This window comes from Excalfactoria chinensis, chromosome 3 (assembly GCF_039878825.1).
Source record: "Excalfactoria chinensis isolate bCotChi1 chromosome 3, bCotChi1.hap2, whole genome shotgun sequence".
NCBI lineage: Eukaryota > Metazoa > Chordata > Aves > Galliformes > Phasianidae > Excalfactoria > Excalfactoria chinensis.
Genome location: NC_092827.1, coordinates 92365805 through 92387138, shown reverse-complemented (window position 1 = coordinate 92387138; position 21334 = coordinate 92365805). Strand labels below are relative to the sequence as shown.

Genomic DNA, 21334 nt, shown 5'->3' with positions numbered 1-21334 from the left:
GAGGACAGGTGCTGGAGAGTTTGTCAGACATGCCCTGTGTCTGGGCCTTGAGGTGCAGAAGAAGAGATGAACGAGCAGCTCTGATAGAATCCTGGAATTACAAAATAATTTAGCCTGGAAGAGACCTTAAAGTCCACTCAGCTCCAACACCCAGCCATGTGCAGGGCTGCCCCCCACCAGCTCAGGCTGTCCAGGGCCCACCAACCTGGCCTGGAGCATCTCCAGGTTTGGGGCACCACAGCTCTGGGCAGCAATGCCAGGGCCTCACCGACCTCTGAGTAAAGGATTTCTTCATGACATCTGACCTAAAGCTCCCCTCTTTTAGCTTAAAGCTATTCCTTGGGCCTATCACTATCTGCTTGTATAAAGCTCCCTTCAAGACAGGAAAGTCTGTAGCACAGGGGTTGAATGGTGGTCATTGGCATCTTCGATTTTAAATCTAAGAATCCTGTATTGTTAAATCTAAGGATCTTGCTTTAGCATCTCCTCCAGCACATATAAACTATGTCATTGTGCACTTAGACTCCTGAATTTGCACCACTGACACAAGCAATAATACCCATCAGCATAGCATTGCACACAAACCTCTCCCAGGCAGCCAGGAGCACTGCCAACACTGTGTGGTAGCACCCAGTGGTTAGCATTCAGCCCTGCAACCCAGGCGTTCCAAGGTGATGGGTCAGACATATCACCAGCAGTTGTTTGTCTTCCCTCACTGGGTGAGCATGCAAACAGAGCCAAGTAAATACAAGTGGCCAAGCACTGCTGTTAAAAGAAAACTTAATGGTCACTTTAGAAGGTTTTGATGACAAGCTAAAAATGTTATCAGGAGGAAAATATTCCAACATTACTCCAATGTTCCCTAAGCAGGTCTTGCTGTGAATGCTCAAGACTCATTTTAAAACTGGTTCCTGTAAACAAAGCAACACACGTCTCTGAAATTCATCTTTGCTGAATATTGTTTTGTATTCTGGAAGAGTTTTCTCCTCGGGTTGCTCACAGAAAGCAAACCACACGAGGTTAGCAGCCTGACCTCAGCTCCTTTGTCTAAAAAAATGTATGCAAAGGAGCATTTCAAAAGCTGGTGATGGCTTTCAGCATACAGAAAAAGGCTTGGTAGGCAAAGGTAGGCATTCCTCATTAACTGAGAACCTAAGAGCTCTTTAACCAGCATGGCTTTAATGGGCACAGAGTGACTTTAAGGAACCATGAATCTCTCAGGCTGGTAGGGGAAGAGCGCAGTGGTTTGCAATTAACCAGCCCAGTCAGAGGCAGCTGGGAGGGGAGGGCTGAGCACCTTCATAAATGAGGTACCTTCAGCTGGGGGCTGGAAGATGTGGATGGAGTGAAGGGTGAGTAGCACTGGGGGAGAAGATAGTGAAGCAGCGCTTTCAGATGGATTAAGATGTTGTGAAGTGGGGGTTAAGAGGAGGTAAAAATGATGATGGAATGTTTTCCTAGTTATTTCTTTTAGTAATAGGCATATTTGATCTCTTCCATTTTTCTTAAATGGCTGTCAGCTCATTCCTTCCCATCAGACAGTAACTGCTGGCAGAAGCATTCAGAATTAATGGACAATCTGAAGTTGCTTTTGATTTATGGGTTCCTAGTCCTCCTTCTGTAGAGGCTGCACTGCTCACCAGCAGCTCCCGGTAATGTGTTGGGTTTCTGTCTCTTTCAGCCCAGGAGGAACTGTGTTACTCCAAATCACCAGTTCTTATTCTCATAGCTTGTTGCTCACTTTTCTGCAGATCTTCTTCCTCTTCCTTTTGGGGTACGTGAGTTCTATTTCTGCTGTAAGCAACATGTCTGAGGCTGCAGTGGTTGGACAGGTGGAGCAGCACCATTGTGTTTGGTTTCCTTGGACGCCCTGTGCCACAGGACAGGAGCTGTCAGGTTGTACAAACGCTGGTGGTCATAGGAGTGACGGCTTCATCGCTCAGCCTTCCAGTAAGATTGCATTGCATTTTCTATTATTCCATTTTTCTTTGCTCTTTTTATCTTTCTAGAGGGTTTCAAAGACTTATAATGGCAGTGTATTGTGTCTTAGCCCTGTCCCTGTTGAGCTCATTCTGGGAGAATACAAGGGAAGCCCTTGCTTGGAAATGAGGAAAGCCTACTTTCTCCAGCCCTTCAAAGCCTGTTCAGTATTTTTTCTTAAAACTCTTCCTTGTTCTGTTATTATAAATGAGACTTTCCCCAGAGCTATGGCAAGGGACCTGTAGCAGTAGTAAGGCTGAATTAAATTTCCTGCAGTTCAAGCTCAAGCAATTCATAATGTGGGTTATTCAAGAGCCATTCAAAGGTCTTAAGCCATAACCATGTTTATTATTTCCACTGTGTCTACACCAGCTTATGAATCCAACTTTTTGTACTGCCTGTTGTTTATTAGAGTAAGAGAATAGATTGCTGTGACTGGAACAATGTTTTTGTTGTGATTTGCTTTCCGAAAAACAACTGTGAATAGTAAATGTATTAGAAATGGGAAGCAGGACGGAGAAGCATTTTCTTACATTTTGATTCATAAATGTGTATTTAATGGTATATAGAGTAAACTAGAAAAACTACATGCACTGGATGTGAGAAGCCTGTAAAATAACCTGAGGACTGGGTGAGAGGACTTTTGTTGAATGTAATTTGTTTTGTGGCCATTACAGAAGCTATGCTAATCCCAAAGTGATCATTTGTACTGTTTGTTTGGAAAACACGATCAGAACCTTAAGAATCTTATCAGAAATAGCAGAGGCAAACTGGTGAAGCTATAGTGTGGCTTAAAAGAGCCTTGAGGAAGTGGAACTACACAAAGGGGCAGGCATACTGTGCATGCTTGCATTTTGGCAATAGGTAGAAATGAGTGCATTTGAGTGGGAGGGGCAGTAGATAAAAAGGAGAGTTAGAGGTGCATGAAGCCAACTACCTCTGTGTTTGGGAGGAAAAGAACGTGCTGTGAGGTGTCACAAAACTTCAAGCTGGGCCTGAAAGAAGTTTGTAATCTGCTGAGGTCTTGTCCCTCAGATATGTGTTGGTGCACAATTGTTATCTTGTTGTTATCTGTAGTATTGGATACGTTTTGGAGCTGTTATGGAGCACTGAGGCTTCCTGAATAAGTACGAACCTCTAAAAAGCATTTGTTGTCAAAGTATTGTGTTTTGCTCACACAAATGATGTATGACTATGGTATCTACAGCACCAATACCTGGCCCTGTGTAGTGCAATGGGATGGCAAATGAAGCCCTTACTTCAATAGTAGCTGGCCTGTGGGTTTGAAATGGTCCTTGAAGATTCAGAAGTGTATTGAATGTTAAATGAGAATTACAGCCTGACTATGAACCAAAACTAATTGTACAAAGCATCTAGTCTTAAGTTGCACAGATGTGCAGGGTTTATCTTTCCTTTAAGTATTGCTGCCCTCTGTCTGCTTAATTTTTCAGCACTAGTTTTCCCCTTTGATTTCTCACTTGTGCTGCCTGTATCAGGAGACTTTATTCAATCTGTTCAAACTCCCATCTGTGTTTCCTTTCTCTCAGTCCTGACACAGCTGATTGAACTTTCCAGAAGGATCCCTCACTTGGAGAGTGGTGCTTTACTCTCTGCTCTCAAGGTTTATTTCTAGCACTTGGTATCCTTTAAAACTGTCCATGAGGTCATCACTCAGCTTTTCTGTGATCAGTCCACTAACACTGAGTCTTCTGCTCCCCTCCCTGCTCATCATTTGATACTCTTCCTTCTGCAGATGCCAGTTTTAAGCTCTGCAGCCTTATCTTCTGACTCCTCTTACTTTTTTGTAACTCCAGCTGAGCCCCTCTGTTTGTTCTTCTGAGGCCATGAATCAAAAGCCAACGCTTCTGTTTAAAAAGGAGGTGAGGGGGGGAAAAAAAGTGTAGAGGTCAAAAATAAGTGTCAAACTCACAATCCATTCTTTTATTTTTGCAGAATGTAATTTAAATTTGCTGTTTTCCATTGTGGCTGGACTGAGGTGTCTTTATGGAGTCTGTGTCAAAACAAAGTGTGTGTTCCTAAGCTTTCTTTGTTGTGTAGCTTCTAAGTTTGAGGAGCAACAGGATATTCTTGACCCCCCTCTGACCACTCAGCAGTGTTCATGGAGACTTACACCTGTGCTGAAATGTCCCAAAGCGTACAACTTACCTGCCTGTAGACTGAATCAGACTTCTGATATTTGTCTCCTTAGGTAGTCATGGTTATCTTTGGGCAATAGGGCTAAAGCACTGATATAATTCATGTTCAAACTATTTCAAAATACGTGGCTCTTGCTAAACTTGGTTCCTTTTCTGGTCTCCTTGTAAGGCCAGGCTGATGGAAATGTGGCCAATGTGTTTCAATGTGTGCATCTGATTGTTGCTCAACATCTTCCCAACAATTATCCCATTTTGCTTGGTATGCAGACCTGCTGCATCTGTGGCATAAAGCTTTCAATGACTCCAGGTGTCACTTGAGGTGCAGGTATAGCTGGGTGATATTTTTGTTTGGTTGTATTTTGCCAAAAACACACAGATATTTAGTGGCTGATTTCTTCTGTTGGAATTCTGAGAGCTTTACTCTGCCTCAGATCTGTTTTCTGTCACCCTTCTGTCTCAAAGCTTCTGACTGTTTTCAAAAGAAAAGAGACCAGGTTTTTCTGCTGTCACCCTGTGACTAGTTCAGAGTGGATACAGGGGCCCAAAAGAGATGCCAAAGAGCACACGCACTGGCTGCTGGCCTTAAGGTACTTGAATCAGATGACTATTCCTGCAAAAATGTGCTCTGAGCACTGGAATTCTTTAATGGTGTTTTGACTTCTAACAGCCGGTCAGGTTGGTGTTAAAGGTTTATTGTACCTTGTTCTCTGGAAATGCCACAAGGCCGTTCTGTGTTTGTTTTACACGCTGAGAAATGTCACTGCCTCTTCCTTCCGGAAATGAATACAGGGTAAACTCGGATATATGAATAGTGACTCCAGTTACTGTTTGGTACTATCAGCAGACAGCGCAATGGCTGCCCAGTTGATGATATGCTCTTAATGTTGAGACAAACACTGAAAGGCCTAAAATACAGCTCCATATTATCTTGGGGAGATGGGGGGGAAGCCCTACCCAAACCACTTGAAGAAAGCAATTGGAGGTGGAAGTAGGAATTCCTGACTTGGATTCCTAGGTCACGTTCCTGTGATATGTTTGGGAGTGCTTCCTAGATGAAGAAAAGCTGCTGCCTGATGCCACAGGAGGAGCAATAGGCAGCTCTAGCTCTGGCAGGTCCAATTGCTAGGATGTATTTTGCTTGCACAACTTCTTAAATTTGTGATATTAAAGACAGAACAAGCAGAGCTCCTTCTTACTGTAGCCCATATGGATGTACTTGCGTGCCTTGCTGTCAGTGTGTGAACGCCATGTGATGTTTTGTGTCCAGTTCATTGAGATGTTTTGCATGAATTCCTGTTCCTTTAAATGGTTAGCTTATAATTGGTCGTTAGCATATAAGTAGTTCAACTCGGTAGTCCGAGGGGGCAATAATGACTCTGCTTCAGCTTGTGGGGTGTCATCAGCATACCAAGGTCAGCCAGAACACCTGGGTTTGCTACATCCTGGGATGGATATCTCCTAGCAGGGCTGGTCTCCTTCTGGGAAATACAGCACTGGACACAAAGCTGTGTGAATGCATGTGAATGTCTGCTTTGCTTTTTTCTTTTTTTTTTTTTCTTGTGCATGTGCACCTGTCTTGCTCCTTCTCCAAACAATTCCAATACTTTTCAAAATAAAAAAGAAAATACCTGATGTAACACTGATGTGCTCAGGGAAAGTGAGTAGATGGATACTGTCATGCAGAGGTCTGTCTCGGGCTCCTTTCGGAGGCTGCTCACCAGCAAGCTTAATTCCACATTGTTATTTCAGCTGACACAGATGGCACCTTCTGCTGGCTAGGTCAGTTCGTTCCTTTTAGCTTCTCTTCCAGTTACCTTAATGCTTACAATTACCTTCACAAACACAAGCCAGGTGAGAAGTGTTTCTGCAGTACTTGTGCAGAGGAGAGCTAAGCAGCTGGCTCTTAAAGGTGGAGAATTGTTCTGATTACTCTCTTCCAAAAGCTGTGTTACCTTACAGAATAAGCTAGGAATTTCTGACTGCCCTGCTCAATTTATTTTGATAGCTATTGTTTAGTGAACTGACCTCACATCTCTCCTTCTTTAAAGATGCGATTTTATTCATCACTGTTTGAGCATTCTGTTCCTTGTCTGCACTGCCTTCTAGGCCCAGCACTCACTGTTGTTTTTATTCACAACCATCTGCAGCCAAGCGGAAGTTTTGTGCTGACAGGCAAAGATGATATGCTGATGTTAAGAATTCCAAGACAGCTGATATGCTGAAATGGTACCTCACTTGCCTTTAAGGTTTTTCTTTATATTTGACTATTAAAATGCTACACGTATAGGGAGGTTGTTTCAAAGTGAGCAACTTGTTATAAACTAATCATACACAACTGTGTTTATCTAAATGATATGTTCAGTATAGTAGATGGGTCTAGTGAGATACCCAAGATAAACATGATGTATCTACTAATTTTTAACATTTGGATGTGCAGATGGAGCTTAAAAGGATTTGCTGCATGTGATGTCGCACAGGCAGTGAGTGGTGGTTACAAGGACATAACAGCACAGTCTTTCCCAAGAAAGTTCCAGCAATGCACTTCTCTCCTCATACCTAGGCAAATCCAGACACAGAAATGCTGCATTAAGTGCATGTCAACAATGGCAAAAATTGGTCTTTATTGCAATTAGTGACAAATCAGAAGGAAATAACTTATTTTTGAAGCTCAGATTCCAGAGTTTAAGATTTGCAGTTATAAAAATAAGAGTAATAGTAATTTTCCAAATCAGCTGTGTTCTGGACCCAGATGGCTTCTTGAGCTATGTTAGCATTTGGTTTGATTGTACTCTTTTATATATACTCCCTCTGAAGGAATGTAAATACCATTGCGTTGTATGATCATGGAGTGAACTGCACTGCTAGAAAACTTCCTGTATAATGAGCTGAGGTCCTGGAACACATGGGATTTTATTCCTTATGCATTATTTAACTAGACTCCCAATCTATGTAAATATTTATTTTTTTAAGCTTCTAAGGATAATTGGGTGGAGGGTTCCACAGGATATTCACACATTGTATGATTTTATTTAATGTGCTGCTCTCCCATCTTTTCCTTTTTTCAATATTGTGAATGTTGTTCTACTCTACAAAAGAATAGTCAGGTTTTACTTTGCTTCTTCACATTCTTTGCTTCTTTCAAATCATTCATGGCATTCACTCCTGCTTCTTTGCTAAGCTAAACACTCCCAGTATTTTCAGCCTCTGCCTACCCAAGGCTTATCATCTGCTATTGCTTTTGTGAAGCACCAAATCAAGCTTGCTTCTGTGCTCTCAACTGTTCTGCAGATGTACTCAAGAAATGCTGCATCTCTCAGCAGATTCATCTTGGTCCTGAGATACAAATCTTAATATTGTATGCTTCCTATAATGAGCTTTCAGTACCTCTTCTTCATACTACATTATGGTAGCCTGGTCAGCTTGTTTCTAAGACACCAATTTCTTCCTCCCCATATAATTCATTTTAATGGCAGGACATCATCTGTTGACTTCATTTGTTTGAGAAGGCAAGCACTGATGCGGATTAGTTATGGGTGTAGCTCTTAGTACTAGAACTTGCATTCACAAAATTTCTGAATGCTTTTCAAAGTTTAGGCCAGTTTGCTAAGAATATCCAAACCTACTGATAACAGCTTTGCAACAGTACAGTTGAGGAATACATCTTCAGTGAGCGAGGTAGGTTTGTGCACTCCTGCATGTATATGAGGTAGAACATGGAAGCAATATGCTCAACAGTAGTAGTTGTAACAAACTATATCGTCTATGATGGATTTTTATCTTGGGATGAAAAGCAACCTGGTGAAACTATATCCTTACAAATGAAAAAGGTATGTGTTTCACAACAATGGCTTTTCCATAAAGTAACTGACCCAGTTAAGAAGCTTACAATTGCAAGGATGAATCTTTTTCAATACTAAATTCTTAAGTGAAGATTGTGTGGTGTAAGCAACAACACATACAGAGGAAAAACTAACTATATATATATTTACTGTAACTGAGATGAATTTACTAAGTACCACCTGATCCCTTTCTTACAAAAGAGCAGCCCTCTTTATCTTTGTCCTCTCAAGTATGTGTTGAAGTAACTTCTTTCAGCTGATGTGCTTATCCTGTGTCTTTCCTCTTAAAGGGGTTGTCAGAATTTTCTGAGTCTCCACTAAGAGTAGCATGCTCCCAGAGCAATTCTTGCTTTCTTACTAGCTCCTTTGTTGCAGCATCAGGGGTCCAAATCTAGAAAAGAATATTCCTAGTTAACTTAGGCATGACTTCTGTGACTGAAGTATTACAAAAATCAAAACTGTTAGCTAAACAGAACCATGCTGTAGCCCTTGTTTCCATCCTGGGATGCAGAAGTAAACTAGCACAAAATTCCCGCAGACAGCACAGCATTTTTTTTATATATAAAGGAGAGTGTTCTCTTATCACTTCTCATCTGTAATATGCTGAGGGTTTAGCTCAGGGCAAATGGGAAAAGGGAGAAAGGTGGCCCAAAGCTATTTCAGAAGGACAGACTCGGGACCAAGGTTCTCAGAGCAGAAAATATTAACTAACCACAGAATCACTGGAAGTTTTGTCTTACTCTTGAGAGCACTGTAGAAACTAGCATGAGAGTTAGGGAAATGGTAAACTGAGTGAGCTGTGATCCATGTAGTTCAGTAAGTGTTGTGAATGTAAGTAATCACGTGATTGAGAGGGCAAGTTGGATGTTGGTGCTGGTCCCATGCTGGTCCCAATTTTATTTTAGGTCTACTTTTATCCGTTTTTAAAACTTGATGTGAATTTGACTTCCATAACTGTGTGCGTATAATACATATACACATGACATTTTAGTTTATTGTTGTTTTGTGGCAATCTGTACCCTGTATCACATCATCTAGTTAAAGATCAGGCTTTGTACTTGTAGGTTATCATGCTCATAGGAGAAGGAAATTAATAAAGTCTTAACTAGTTAGAAAACAAGAAGAACTCATCTTGGGTTGAGCTATGTTGAAAGACATTTACTTTTCAACCTATATTTCTCTTCCTGAATGAAGCCGCTCCAGTGTGTCAGTAACTAAAGGAGGAAGGGAGAGCAGACAAAATCTAGAATGTACCTACTGGAATCAACTGGGACCCCTTCTATAACATCTTCACTAGTAGTGAAGACCTTTATTTCTCCTTTTTTTTTCTTCAAGTTTTGTTGAAATGTCAAGATTTTTAATAATCTATTCAGAAATGTAGAATGAGAGAGAGGTCAGCTTCTGAAAACATGACTGGAATGTGTAGCACTGGCTCTGAGCAGCAAGTCATGAGAAATGCTGTGTGCTTTGCTACTGCATTTTGACACTGGGTCAGTCTCTTTGCTGGTATAATTGGTCCAGTTTCAATTAATTAGCAGTAACAAAACTCTACATACTGACTTCCAAAGAATGTGATTAATATACCTTTCACATAAAACTGTACTTATGGTTTGCTACCATACATACTTTTCTGGGTTTGAATGCAATGTCTTCTTTCTTAGTAGCACCGCTGCTTATCAGAGAATTCAGATAAACAACACTGTCCTGCGCTGGTTTCTCAGTATGGGGTTTTTCTACAGGTGACAGAGATGCATGTGATGGCTGGAAGAAAAGAGCTTGTTCAGTTAAATATGCTACATCTGGATATAAAGTATGCATCCTACATCTTCTGTTACCATCTATTCAAAGAGTGTGTATTTTGTGTATTTGAATCTACCCAGTATCATCTGTTTTTCTTAAAGTGTTGTTGTTTTTTTTTTTTTCCTTTTAATATCAAATTTGTGAGGGAAGCCCTTTAGAAAGAGAGATGACTCTCCTTTCTGGACCTTAAAGCATTAGCTGCCTTTTAAAATGCCTTAGACAACTGCCTTGTATTGATGGTGTTCTGATCCTGCTCTGGGTGTTGAATAACTAAGCACCTGTGGCTGTCAGCCTCCCTTCTATGAAAGTCTTACTCTATCTCTCAAACTCATCCTCTTCAAAAGGCATAAATGAGCACCGGGCTACTGTGACATATTTACTTTAACATTCAGCATGGGGACTGTTGAAGCAGACTTCCAGCAATGTAGATACAGTCCTTTTTTTCTCTCCAAATAGAATCCCAGGTCTGGTTAGCAAGTAGCACTTGTGAATTAGAAAGACCTTATCCACAATAAAATAACCAGAACGTGATCACTGAGGGTTATGTCAGCATGGATAGCTCAGAAACAGAAAGGTACTCAAGGCTCTATGAGGGCACAGAAAATATGTTCAGAAGTACAACAGCTAAACAGATCAGCATGGACTTTAAGGAAATAGGACTCAGCTCAATAGTGGAAGAGGAAAGATAGTGGACAAACTGGGAAATAAGAAGTCACCAAGTCTGGTATCACTTCAACTTGTTCAGTTAGCAGAGGAAAAACACTCTTCTGCTGACTAGAAGGGCTGATCCTGTCTTATCCTGTGAAGAAGTACATGCTTCTCTTGAGAAATTATGGTTACTAATGATTCAGCATTTGCAATACCATAGTGCAATGATCATGATCTTCAGGAGATAGGAAAGGCTGTACCCCATCAGTGGAAAAGGACAGAATTCTTAAGAGGAATTAGGAAAGGCATAATTAATAAATTACCAAGCAATAGTTTGGACCTATGAAAAAGACCTGGCAAAAATGTGCCGGCTTCTAAAAATACTCTAACAAAGCTACTTGCTTTATGGAGGCTTAGCAAATACATGAAAGAAATAAGCACTCTAACTATTAACAAATCAGTCCTTTGGCACCATTTCTCATACCTCTTTTTTCACAGCTTGTACGTCTTCAGCTTGCATCTTTGGCTTTGCAGTCTTTCCTTTCTCTGTTATGTTTGGTGAATTGTCCAATTTATTTTGAAGCAGGTCAATTATTCTGGAATCTGCAAATACCTTAGCAATATCAAGAGCATTTTTTCCTGTATTTAAAAATAAACATCTGTGTAAGCCATGCAAATATTTCTTGGCACTTCTTATTGCAATCGGATAATGGTGCTACAGTCTACATAATTTAATTAGGGATCTGCTTTATCAGTCATTCAGAGTGCCGGGAACCTGGCTGCTGCTGGTGTGAGGGTTGGCAGTCATCAGCACCGCTTGCAGAAATGAGTTCTGAAACAAGATATTGCAGGATTTCTTGGATGTGGTTTCTTTGCTCTTAATGTCTTGACATTTGCAGCTTAATATACTAATCTTTCAAGCTGTAACTTTGATCTTGGAGACCATTTAGCACTTGGAAATGGCTAGCACATTATAAGGATTGGAGTTTAGACCGAGTTCTTGTATGTATCTGCCCCTTTTGGTGGTTGCTCTGCAGCTGGCAAGGAGTTAAGGGAAAGTCCCATGGCACAAGTAGGACCGACCCAACTGCCACCAACATATACAGAGATAATTTCATGGTAACAGGAGTGCAGAATACACAGCATTCTGTAAGTGGAGCTTCACCTCCTAGGAAGGAAAATCTCATATAGCGGTGTTACTTCCTATATTATAGCAGGGATTTAAAATGTGATCTTAACAATTTAAATTACTCTTAAAATGGAGGAAGTGATACTAATTGAAGGATCTGCTATGAGGAGGTAACACTTGATTATCAGTTCAGATTTGTTTTTCTATTAAGTCACTTCTATTCTCATGGAGTAGTATTTACAACATAAGCAGCAAAAAAATCTTAAATCAGTGTTGCCTGTGCATACAAAATAATAAGTGATACAAAACAGTGGCAGAATACACACTGACCAAAGCCAAAATCCACTTTTCCATAACAGAATATTAATACCTGGCTTTGAGAGGAAAAAAAAGTCTAGCCACTTGTATCTCTGAACATTGCTTGTGAGGAACAGCTTTGACAGGGATGTTTTCAGCCATCACTTTCAGAGGAGGGGAGGAGGATTTGTACTTATTAATCATGTAATTAGTTGTATTACTGGAAACCTAGAAATTTAGGTAAGTTTTTATTCCATACAAAACATGTATATCATTAAGTAAGAAGCCCTCTAGGAGAGACACTGATACTTACCATTACTGTTTGTTGCTTGGACATCAGCACCCGCATTGATTAAAAAATGTACAATATCCAATCTACTGATCTCTATGGCTCTCATTAGTGGTGTTGCATTTCCTATTGCAGGTGCATCTATTTCTCCTCCAGCCTTTACCATCAGTTCAGCAATATCTAGGTGTCCATTATAGCAAGCGTGATGGAGGGGAGTCCACATGAAATTGTCTGTTGCATTTACATCCGCCCTACAACAGAGTAAGAGATGCTATGGCAAATGAAACCTGATACAGCTCTATGTATAGTCAGTCTTAACTCTGCACTGAATGACATATGTAAATAAGTACCTTCATATTGCTACTGCTTATTTGAGACCATTCTAGAATATATGTAGCATGCCCTACTAATCTTAGTTATTAACATATCCTGGCTAGTGATAATGTTCCTCTTTAAGTTGAGATGAGGTCCTCTACAGGGAAGCTCTCACAAGTACAGAGAAAAACAGGTATTCACACTTAGTCCTTCAGTGATATGCTGATGTGGCTTGTGTGCCAGCTTTAGATGGGATGGCCAGAGGCAGAAAGCTTCTGGACCAACAGCAGGTGCTCTAAAAGGCATGGTAAAGTTGCTTACTGTACAATTGAAGAATGAGTTAGAGGTTTATCACAGAAAATCTGAGGATTTTCCAGCTACTAGATCATTCTGCTCCCTGGTCAGTAGCAGCATGTTCTGGAGCATGCAAGGACTTGTTTTGGGGTAACATTTACAATAAGCTGCTTTCAGATGAAACTTCAAGAAAAGTGTTATTGGCCATTCAGCAATTGGCAGCCTTCAGAGATTTTCAAATGGGGGTGTGGAAACAAGAGCCACTAGTGCCCCTTCATGGTGTTGAAAGGGAAAAAATATGCTTTTCCCACGTCTTTGGTCATAGACCATCCTTAGTGTGTAGATCTGTCTTCCACGTATGCCATGTGTGGGTTCAGAGGGGGGTTAAAACCTCATGAAGGGAATCCTGAAAAACTTAGGTACAATTATTTACTTTCTGCTACCTAGAGGTGCTGAATTGAATTGTCGCTGTCTTCTTTACTGTGGGAACAAACAGCTGATGTCTGCCTGAAAGACATGGGAGGAGGAAGAAGGCAGCTGTCCACTTCCCCAGATAGCTTTTTTGCTTGTCTGATCATATGGTTAATATTTAATTCTAGAGCAAAAGGATACACTAATATGTTTATCTGTTCTTGTTTAACTGTTAATGATTTTCAGAATTCAGCCTTTACTGAGGTCTTATAACAGTAAATTCTCCAGATCTACTGATCATACCTTTATCTTTCACTTGCTTAACTATTATGATTTATTTGTATGCAGTTGTCACTTCCTCTGTTTCTCATAAAAATAGTTCTCATTATTCCACTTTCTCTACTAACTCCCCATCCATATCCTGATACTCTGAGGCTCCTGAATCCCTTTTGCTAATTTCATTCCATCTGAAACAAATTTGTCAAAGGCAATGAGAGCGACACAGTGCTGGCATAAGATTTCTTCAGCATTTTCTCCTGATCAGAACTTGCCTTACTTCAGAGTCTTTCTGAAATAGGAGAGAAAGTAGATACCACCAATTTATGTTGAACCTCAGTATTTGGTATGCATTTGTAAAACTATACTGAAAAGGTCATGTTGTAAAAGCTACTTAAACTTCCATTCCAAAACAAAAGCATCCAAATGTCCACACTGCTGAAACATATAAAGCTAAATGCTGTCCTGGGAACCTTCCTAGCCACTTTGTGATTTCTATCAATTTCAATTCTCGGAAGTAAAATGATTTTTTTAACTAAATTACTACCTTTTTAGGTCTAATTATGATGGGATGTGACTCCAGTGTTAGTGAAGTTTGATGAAAGCAATGGAAATGAATTTGCTAGATTAACTTGATAACTCTTGCATCTTTATCTTTGGAAGTATACATGTTTACACAGCTTTACATGCTGCAGGAACGTTGGTGTAATTACCAAGTTGCATATATTTGCATGTGCTGTTAAATCTTTACAGGAATTAGAGCAACAACCAAACCCACTTGTCCTTGGAAATGAACATTAGAATGAATTCTAGCTATAGGAAAAGGACAAAGCTATTAAAAATATCACTGTCTTTGAAAAATGCTCATGTAAACATTTATCACAGTGGTGACAAATGGTGGTAGTTGGCTCAGGAAAAAAAAAACAAAAAACAAACAAGATTAGACGATTACACAAGAATGACTGAATTTCTCTCCAACTGCTTTAATTTTTAAGCTGTTAAGATTTTTCCCAGGTGTATCTGTAGGCCAAAACTTGCTGAAGCACTTCTGAAGTTGGGAACAGGCTAAATAACAACAGACACTTGATTAAAATCCTACTGCTTCAGCTGCTAAGGCTGCAGAGAAGTGATTATTTGTAGGGTGCATTCTCTCAAAACATCTGCATGCAAAGGCCTGGCATGTGGAACAGGGAAGTCCAGGACATGCCTTTCCGGTTCATCTCGATATGTCTTGGTGATTTCAGACAACCTACTTGTCAGATTTCCAAAAATTCATTCATCTGATTTTAGTAGTTCAGTTTTGAGGATCACAGAATCATAAAGGTTAGAAGAGACCTCTGGAAGTCACCTAGTCTAACTCCCCTGCTTCAGTAGTTCCCTAGAGTAAATTCCACAGGAGCATTTCCTGGCTGTTGTTTTATTATCTCCAGAGAAGGAGACCCCACAGCCTCTCTGGGCAGCTTGTTCCAGTGCTTCCTCACCCTCACAGTAAAGTAGTTTTTCCTCATGTTCAAGTGCCCAAGTGCACTTCTAGAGACATGGATATCAACAAACAACTAGATGGGTTTTTTAGGTCCTCTGCCTCTAACTGAAATGTCAATAATCCAGACGCTAAAAAAAATAAAAATAAATCAGAACTGGGTAACTTCTCAAGTGCTTTTATTTCCTTATTACTAAATGCTTAAAAAAACAATTGACTAAATCTCCAAACTCGGCATCTTACAGAACTATTTTTTATGCTAAACATTCTGCAAGTAGAAAAACAAACTGTAGTCTGTACATCCAACTATTTACTGTGAATTCATGCTCTCAAAATAGCAATTAAAAATTCTACAGAATTATCTTACCCCTTTTCCAGGAGGTACCGCACAACATCTATATTTCCACTTGTGCATGCAGCCATCAAAGGTGTTTTGTAATACTTGTCTTTTATGTCTACTGGCACACCCTCCTCAAAAGCTTTCTGTAGAGATAGAATGTCTCCTGCTCTGACCAGGAAGTTAATATTCATGTACATTTTCCTTGGTTCATCTGTGTACCAGGCACGATCATCATGCACAGGATGGGCAGATGTGTGGTCTCGGTTAATGTGGTAGCTATCAGCAGTGCTCTGAACAGCCTCAATCATGTATACAGGGAAGCCATCTTCCCTGAGCAGACATGCACTCTTTGGAATAATACAAATTGGCATGGGTACAGGAACACCCTTTTTGCCTCGTTTCTTCCCTTTCTTTCCTTTCTTCTTTTTGGATCCAAAGGATGTTATCAGATAGCTTTTCTGCAAGTATTTAGAGCCTTTAAGAAATTCTTCAGGGTTTATTCCTTCAGAGTCAGGTTTTTCATGTGCTTCAGCAATAGTTTGTATTTGCTCAGGGTCCACAAAGGAACACTGCTTCTGAATAACAGATATGAAATCATCTTTGGCTACAGTTCCATCTCCTTGGTCAACAGCCTTAAATGCCTGGAGGAGGGCAGTCTGGTGCTCTAAGGACCAATCGTATAGCTTCACTGCCCAGAGTGGGATGTTCTCTTTAGCTTCAGACTTGGACTGCTTTATAAAGTTCTTTTCAATTTTATGCAATTCTTTTACTGCTGCTTTAAAACCTCCTTCCTTGGCAACAGTTCTTGGAGTCTTATCTAACAAGTTGGTCCATGTAGGATCACAGCCTAAAAATGTGAACACATTTCTATTGATAATGTAGTGGAATTAATAATTGCTAATAACATAATAAACTTATACATAAAGCTAATTAGCACAGGTCTACATCTTTCTAGACTTAACTATAAATAGCAATAATAAATGGATCACATCAGTGATCCCAGCCTGTAAGGCTAGCAGCACATCCATATGTTTCTCACAGTGAGTTTCATCAGACAACCCATGCTCTACTTCTCTGTCCATTACTGTGTACCTATTAAACAGCAGAAGTTCAGTGAGAATTTTACATTTGTACTTAAAGAAACAAGCAAGTTTAAGAAGACACTAAGATTAGAATGTCACTCGCTCTTCTATATCCCAACCTTGCCATCTGGCGACAGACAACAAGCTAAGCGTGTTAGGATCATGCAAAATCCTACATTCTATTCTTATGATCCTATGGGAAGAAAACTTGAAATAATATGATCATCTAATTTAGAAATCGATCACAGCTTCTTTGGTATATCCATAAGTGCCAAGCTTTCCTTGTGACTACACTGGGATTGGGTTATTAATTGATCAGCAAGGCAAAAAACTATTTTATATTGAAAGTGTCAAAATAAGTTATACAAATCCATGATCTGTCTGCTGTTTTTGTTTGAGAAATGTTTTTGTTTTTTTGTTTTGTTTTTAAATGGCCTATGTTTAGTACTTCTTAATGGGAATTACATTTGCCACATGATACCAAACGTCCAAATCCTTCATAGATGCCTAAGTGAATTTTTTCTTCAAGGACAGAAAAAGAATACAGATGTAAAGTAACTTCTTTTTCATGTACCTCTTTGTCCTATGAACTTGCAGCAAATTGCAAATCCTCCCTCTGCAGCATAATGAAGGGGTGTGTTACCATTCATGGCAATCAGTCCCAAGTCTCCATTATAAGCTGAAATAATCCTCAAGACCTAGAAGAACGAAGACATTTTCACTGGAAGACATCTCTGTTTCTTAGGATGGGGGAAGTGTGAGAGTGATTTACAAATAAAATGCAGTGTCATATACTCTCAATTTAGACAGTGAATTTCCCTGCTATGCCCAGCTGATCAATACACTCATTAAGCTTTTGTTCTTTATAGTACATGCCTTACTCAGGAAATAGAAACCCTATTCATTTGTAGATATCAAGCCCAACAACAATTTGATGCTGCCAGCCTGCTGCAGGCAACTATCTTATAATAATGCTGCATGCAAAATCATGGTATGCATAATTAGAAGTACATAATTTTATGTACTTTAAAGGCAATACTGGAGAGATAGTAGGGAAGAAACTGTCTACCTGCAGCTGTTTGTATCTGCCTGTCTTACAGTGGTAAGATCTCATCCGTGTTATACAACTGTGACATGATACGTGTTGAGGGAAACAAGTTCTCCAAATGAACTGTTCATATCAGACAGCCACAGGGGCACTCACTCACAGGTACAAAAAAGAAAGGTTCTGTAATTCTGAGACTCGTGACTACTAATTATTATGCTCTGATCACTTGAGATACTGGACTCTAAAAACAAAACTAAGAACCCAAATGGCAATATTTAACACCATGAAAGTTACCTCAAAGAAGCCTCCTTTGGCTGCAAAATGTGCAGCACTGTGTCTTTCATTGTCAAATACGTTGATGTCACCTCCTCTCTCAAGTATACCACGCACCACCTCGAGATCACCTTCTCTTGCTGCTTCCATTACGGCAGTGCGGCCTGTAAGCTGCAAAATAGCAATAAAACAATTCAGAATTCGTAGTGTATGCTAATTTAGGTTGGACATATCCTCTGGTATAATGTGATCTGATTGCTGCAAGGCAGCATAAATGAATGACTTTTTAGATACTACTGGAAAAAAAAAGGAGACAAATCTAGTAACTTCAAAGACGCTTGGAAGCAAGCTTAAGGAATCTAGCCTTCATGCTTCTAAGAGTAGTCAAATTCCAGTGACTCAAGAACATTAGTAACCAGATTCACCTGAACAGTTGCACACAAATTAATTCCCTTTTGAGGGAATTCTTATTTCTGTGTGCATGCTTTCTTGCTTGTATAAACGTTTAACAGAAAATACTACCTCTATCATGGAAATATATTAGAAAACTGGCTGGAGGAGTGCTGTGGGATAGAGGAGTGCTGTGGGGTAGACAGAACAGCTGGGAAATTTCATTGATGTTTTGTGCAGGAGGAAAAGTTCACATACTAATACATTAATACTGTGTCTTCTTTTCCCTTGATAATAGTGTACATTTAATGTTATTTGTACATATTTTCTTTATAATGGCTGATTTTGGTAGGTTTGGTGACTGTCCCAAGAAAAAGGCACTTTTCAGATCAGGGATAGCCCCTGTTAACCTAATGCCCCACAGCACCACTTAGAACCTCTTAGTTGTTGCTAAGAGAGGCAAACAGGAAAGAGTGGTAGGAAGCAGTGAGCTGTGGATTACATTGCACTGAACTGTACATTGTTCCTTTTATCTTTCTCTGGATCCAACAAACTATTCCCATTATGTAACCAGGTATGCATCCATCATATTAAAACACAAATGCAAGTATCTCATCACATTGCAGGTATGCAGAGTTGAGATGGTCAGCCAAATGTTTTTGACAAAAAACGGTTTGGTATAAGTACAAACTATGAAAGTATTACTGCAATGCTAGGACCAAAGCAAGAGTCATGGGTAGCTCTAAGGGAAAATCTGATGATCCTAAAGGTCTTTTCCAACTTAAATGATTCTACAATTACATGACTTGATCAATAGCACAGGGTTTCAGTCCTCAGCACCCCTGTTCAGTTTAGCAAGTAAACACACAAATTACTGAGATGTGTAGAAGAGAGGAAAGAGTTTCCAATATCTCATTGCCATCTTGATTCCCCTTTGGGTTTTTCATACCAGAGTGACATTTTTAGTGAACGTTACATCCATCCTGAGAATTTTGGGGCATATCCAGGCAAAATACAAATAAGCACTGCTCCACTGAAGTACAGTGAGCCACAGTTTTTAAGAGCTGGCCCAGTTAACACTTAATTTTCTTATTTTTTTTTTTATATTTTCACTCTAACCCACAAAAATCTAAGAAGGGAATTAGACACATCCAGAGAGTTATTCACTTGCCACTGCTGTGTTATTTTAATGTGAGGATTTATGGTCATATACTGCAATCATCTGGTAGCTATTCTGTACTCCTGTACATGCATTCTTAGGTACTGAAATATTCATACTGGGTCTCTTGCATTGGGATTTGCTCCTCTTTCCAAGAAATTCAGACAGATTTCTTTAATATTGTGAGCTTCCTCACAGGCTTGCAGAAATATAGGCTTCCCATCAGTACTACAGTTGTTAATATCTGCACCATAATCCAGGGCAATTTGAGTGCACTGAAAGTGCCGCCTTGTAGGTAGAATGCAGTAAAACAAAATACCTGCAAAGAAAAACAACAGTGATTATGGTGTAATACCAAATGATAACAGGGGTTACTTATGCTATAAACTTCACAACTGAACAAACTCCTTCAACTGCAACCCATTAACATCTCTTAGGGCATGTAAATGCAAAAAAAAGAACTTTTAGTTTATGGCCTTTGAACTCAGGGAGTAAACCAGAACTGAATATGTGACCTTATTGCTCTCTTCCAGTATCTGAAATGTGCTTACAGCGAGAGTGGGGTTGGTCTCTTCACACTGGTAACAGGATGAGGGGAAATGGCCTCAAGGCCATTACTCAAGGGTAAATTTAGGTTGGAAGTCAGGAAAAACTTCTTTATAGAAAGGGTTGTTAAGCACTGGAATGGGCTCCCCAGAGAGGTGGTTGAGTTGGATGTGGTGCTCAGGGACATGATTTAGCGGAGGGTTGTTAGTTAGGGTAGTGTGGTTAGGTCATGGTTGGACTCGATGATCTTTATGGTTCTTTCTAACCTGAGCAATTCTCTGATTCTATCACTGGTCATAGGAGGATGCACTGAAAGTGCTGTGATTTAAGGGCCCAAATTGATCAGAGAGAATAATTTTAATTTCTGCCAAAGCTTTTATGGTCAGCAGCTTCTGTTGAGCTTTAAGGATTAATTTCAGCCATGGTTCCTCTCTACAAATTTAACATAACATATACAGCAAGTACATAACACAGCAAGGAGACATTTTATGCTGGTTTGAAGAGGTTCCTTTTTACTTACCTTTCCCTTCGTTATCAACAATAGTCATATCTGCTTTAACTTTTGCTAGTAACTCCAAAACCAAGGTATGGCCTAGCTCAGCTGCCTTCATTGCTGGAGTGCGTCCCATCTTGTCCTGAACATCTGGATGAGCTCCCTGTTGTAGCAAGAAACTGCACATGTCGATGTCGTTCTTAATGCAGGCCAAAGAAAGAGCACTATGTCCATCCACAGGCTCGGTGAAATTGATGAGGTTTGGGAATCCATTCTGGATCAGCTTTTCTATTTGCTTCTTGTCATTCTGGTGAACGCACTGGAGAAGTTTGTAGATCTGTAAGTTTCGAAGTCTGTTATCTACTGGTAACATTCTGGAATGAGAAAAAGAAAGGGCTTCTTTCAAGGCAATAATTTCTGCATGGAACACAGAGATGAGACTACTAGAAATTACAGGAATCAAAGTGTGTTCAAGGCATGGAAATAACTACTTATCTACTTCAACTTGGCAGAGCACAGGGTTCTGAGTGAGGGTCTCTCATTTAGTATATGCAGCACATATAGAGACTACATATACACTGCACCTTGCCTTCCTTTTTAGGTAGCTGATTTATGAGCTTTCTGCTGGGCTGTGACATAAGAGGGTAAATTGAATTTCTTTGTGGTAAATCCCTTGTGGAAAAAAGATGCAGGCAGGGACACTGCCATGGCAGAAGATTCCTCCATGTAATGCAACAAATGCTTCTAGAGAAAAGTGTGGTGCAGAACATCAGCTTTGTAGTTGCCTTGGTTATGATTTTTTTTAAGCTTTCTGTCCTCTGGTATCTAGTCTCAGCGCTTGTGGATGGAGGGACAAGCAAGGGCCAGGACTGTTTCTATTAAGTGAATAGGAAGCTTCCTATCAGCTTCAGCAAACCTTGGATCTACCTCTTCTCCAAAAATGCAGGACATACAACAAGAAAAGTGGAGGTGTAACGTGCCTTTAAAGAACTCTTTTTTTTTTCCTTGGTAACAGATTGTAAATGGAACCACGTAGCAACTTGCCTGGCTGCTGCTGAGTGTTTTGTGAATGTCCAAGAGGATGTGAGC

General features: G+C 40.0%; 2 protein-coding genes across 2 annotated transcripts in view; one reads left to right on the top strand and one right to left on the bottom strand.

Moving 5' to 3' along the window:
* Positions 1 to 21334, top strand: part of PAK5 (p21 (RAC1) activated kinase 5) — a 216290-nt gene that overhangs the window by 40386 nt on the left and 154570 nt on the right. The gene's annotated exons all lie outside the window — the stretch shown is intronic.
* On the bottom strand, positions 8207 to 20618 carry ANKEF1 (ankyrin repeat and EF-hand domain containing 1). Its single transcript, XM_072332092.1, has 9 exons — positions 20273 to 20618; positions 19326 to 19525; positions 17679 to 17828; positions 16911 to 17034; positions 15282 to 16101; positions 12163 to 12389; positions 10908 to 11062; positions 9602 to 9736; positions 8207 to 8366 (listed from the first exon to the last, which is right to left on the bottom strand). Exons 1-9 carry the CDS (start codon positions 20616 to 20618, stop codon positions 8241 to 8243), a joined length of 2283 nt encoding a protein of 760 aa, XP_072188193.1. The 3' UTR covers positions 8207 to 8240.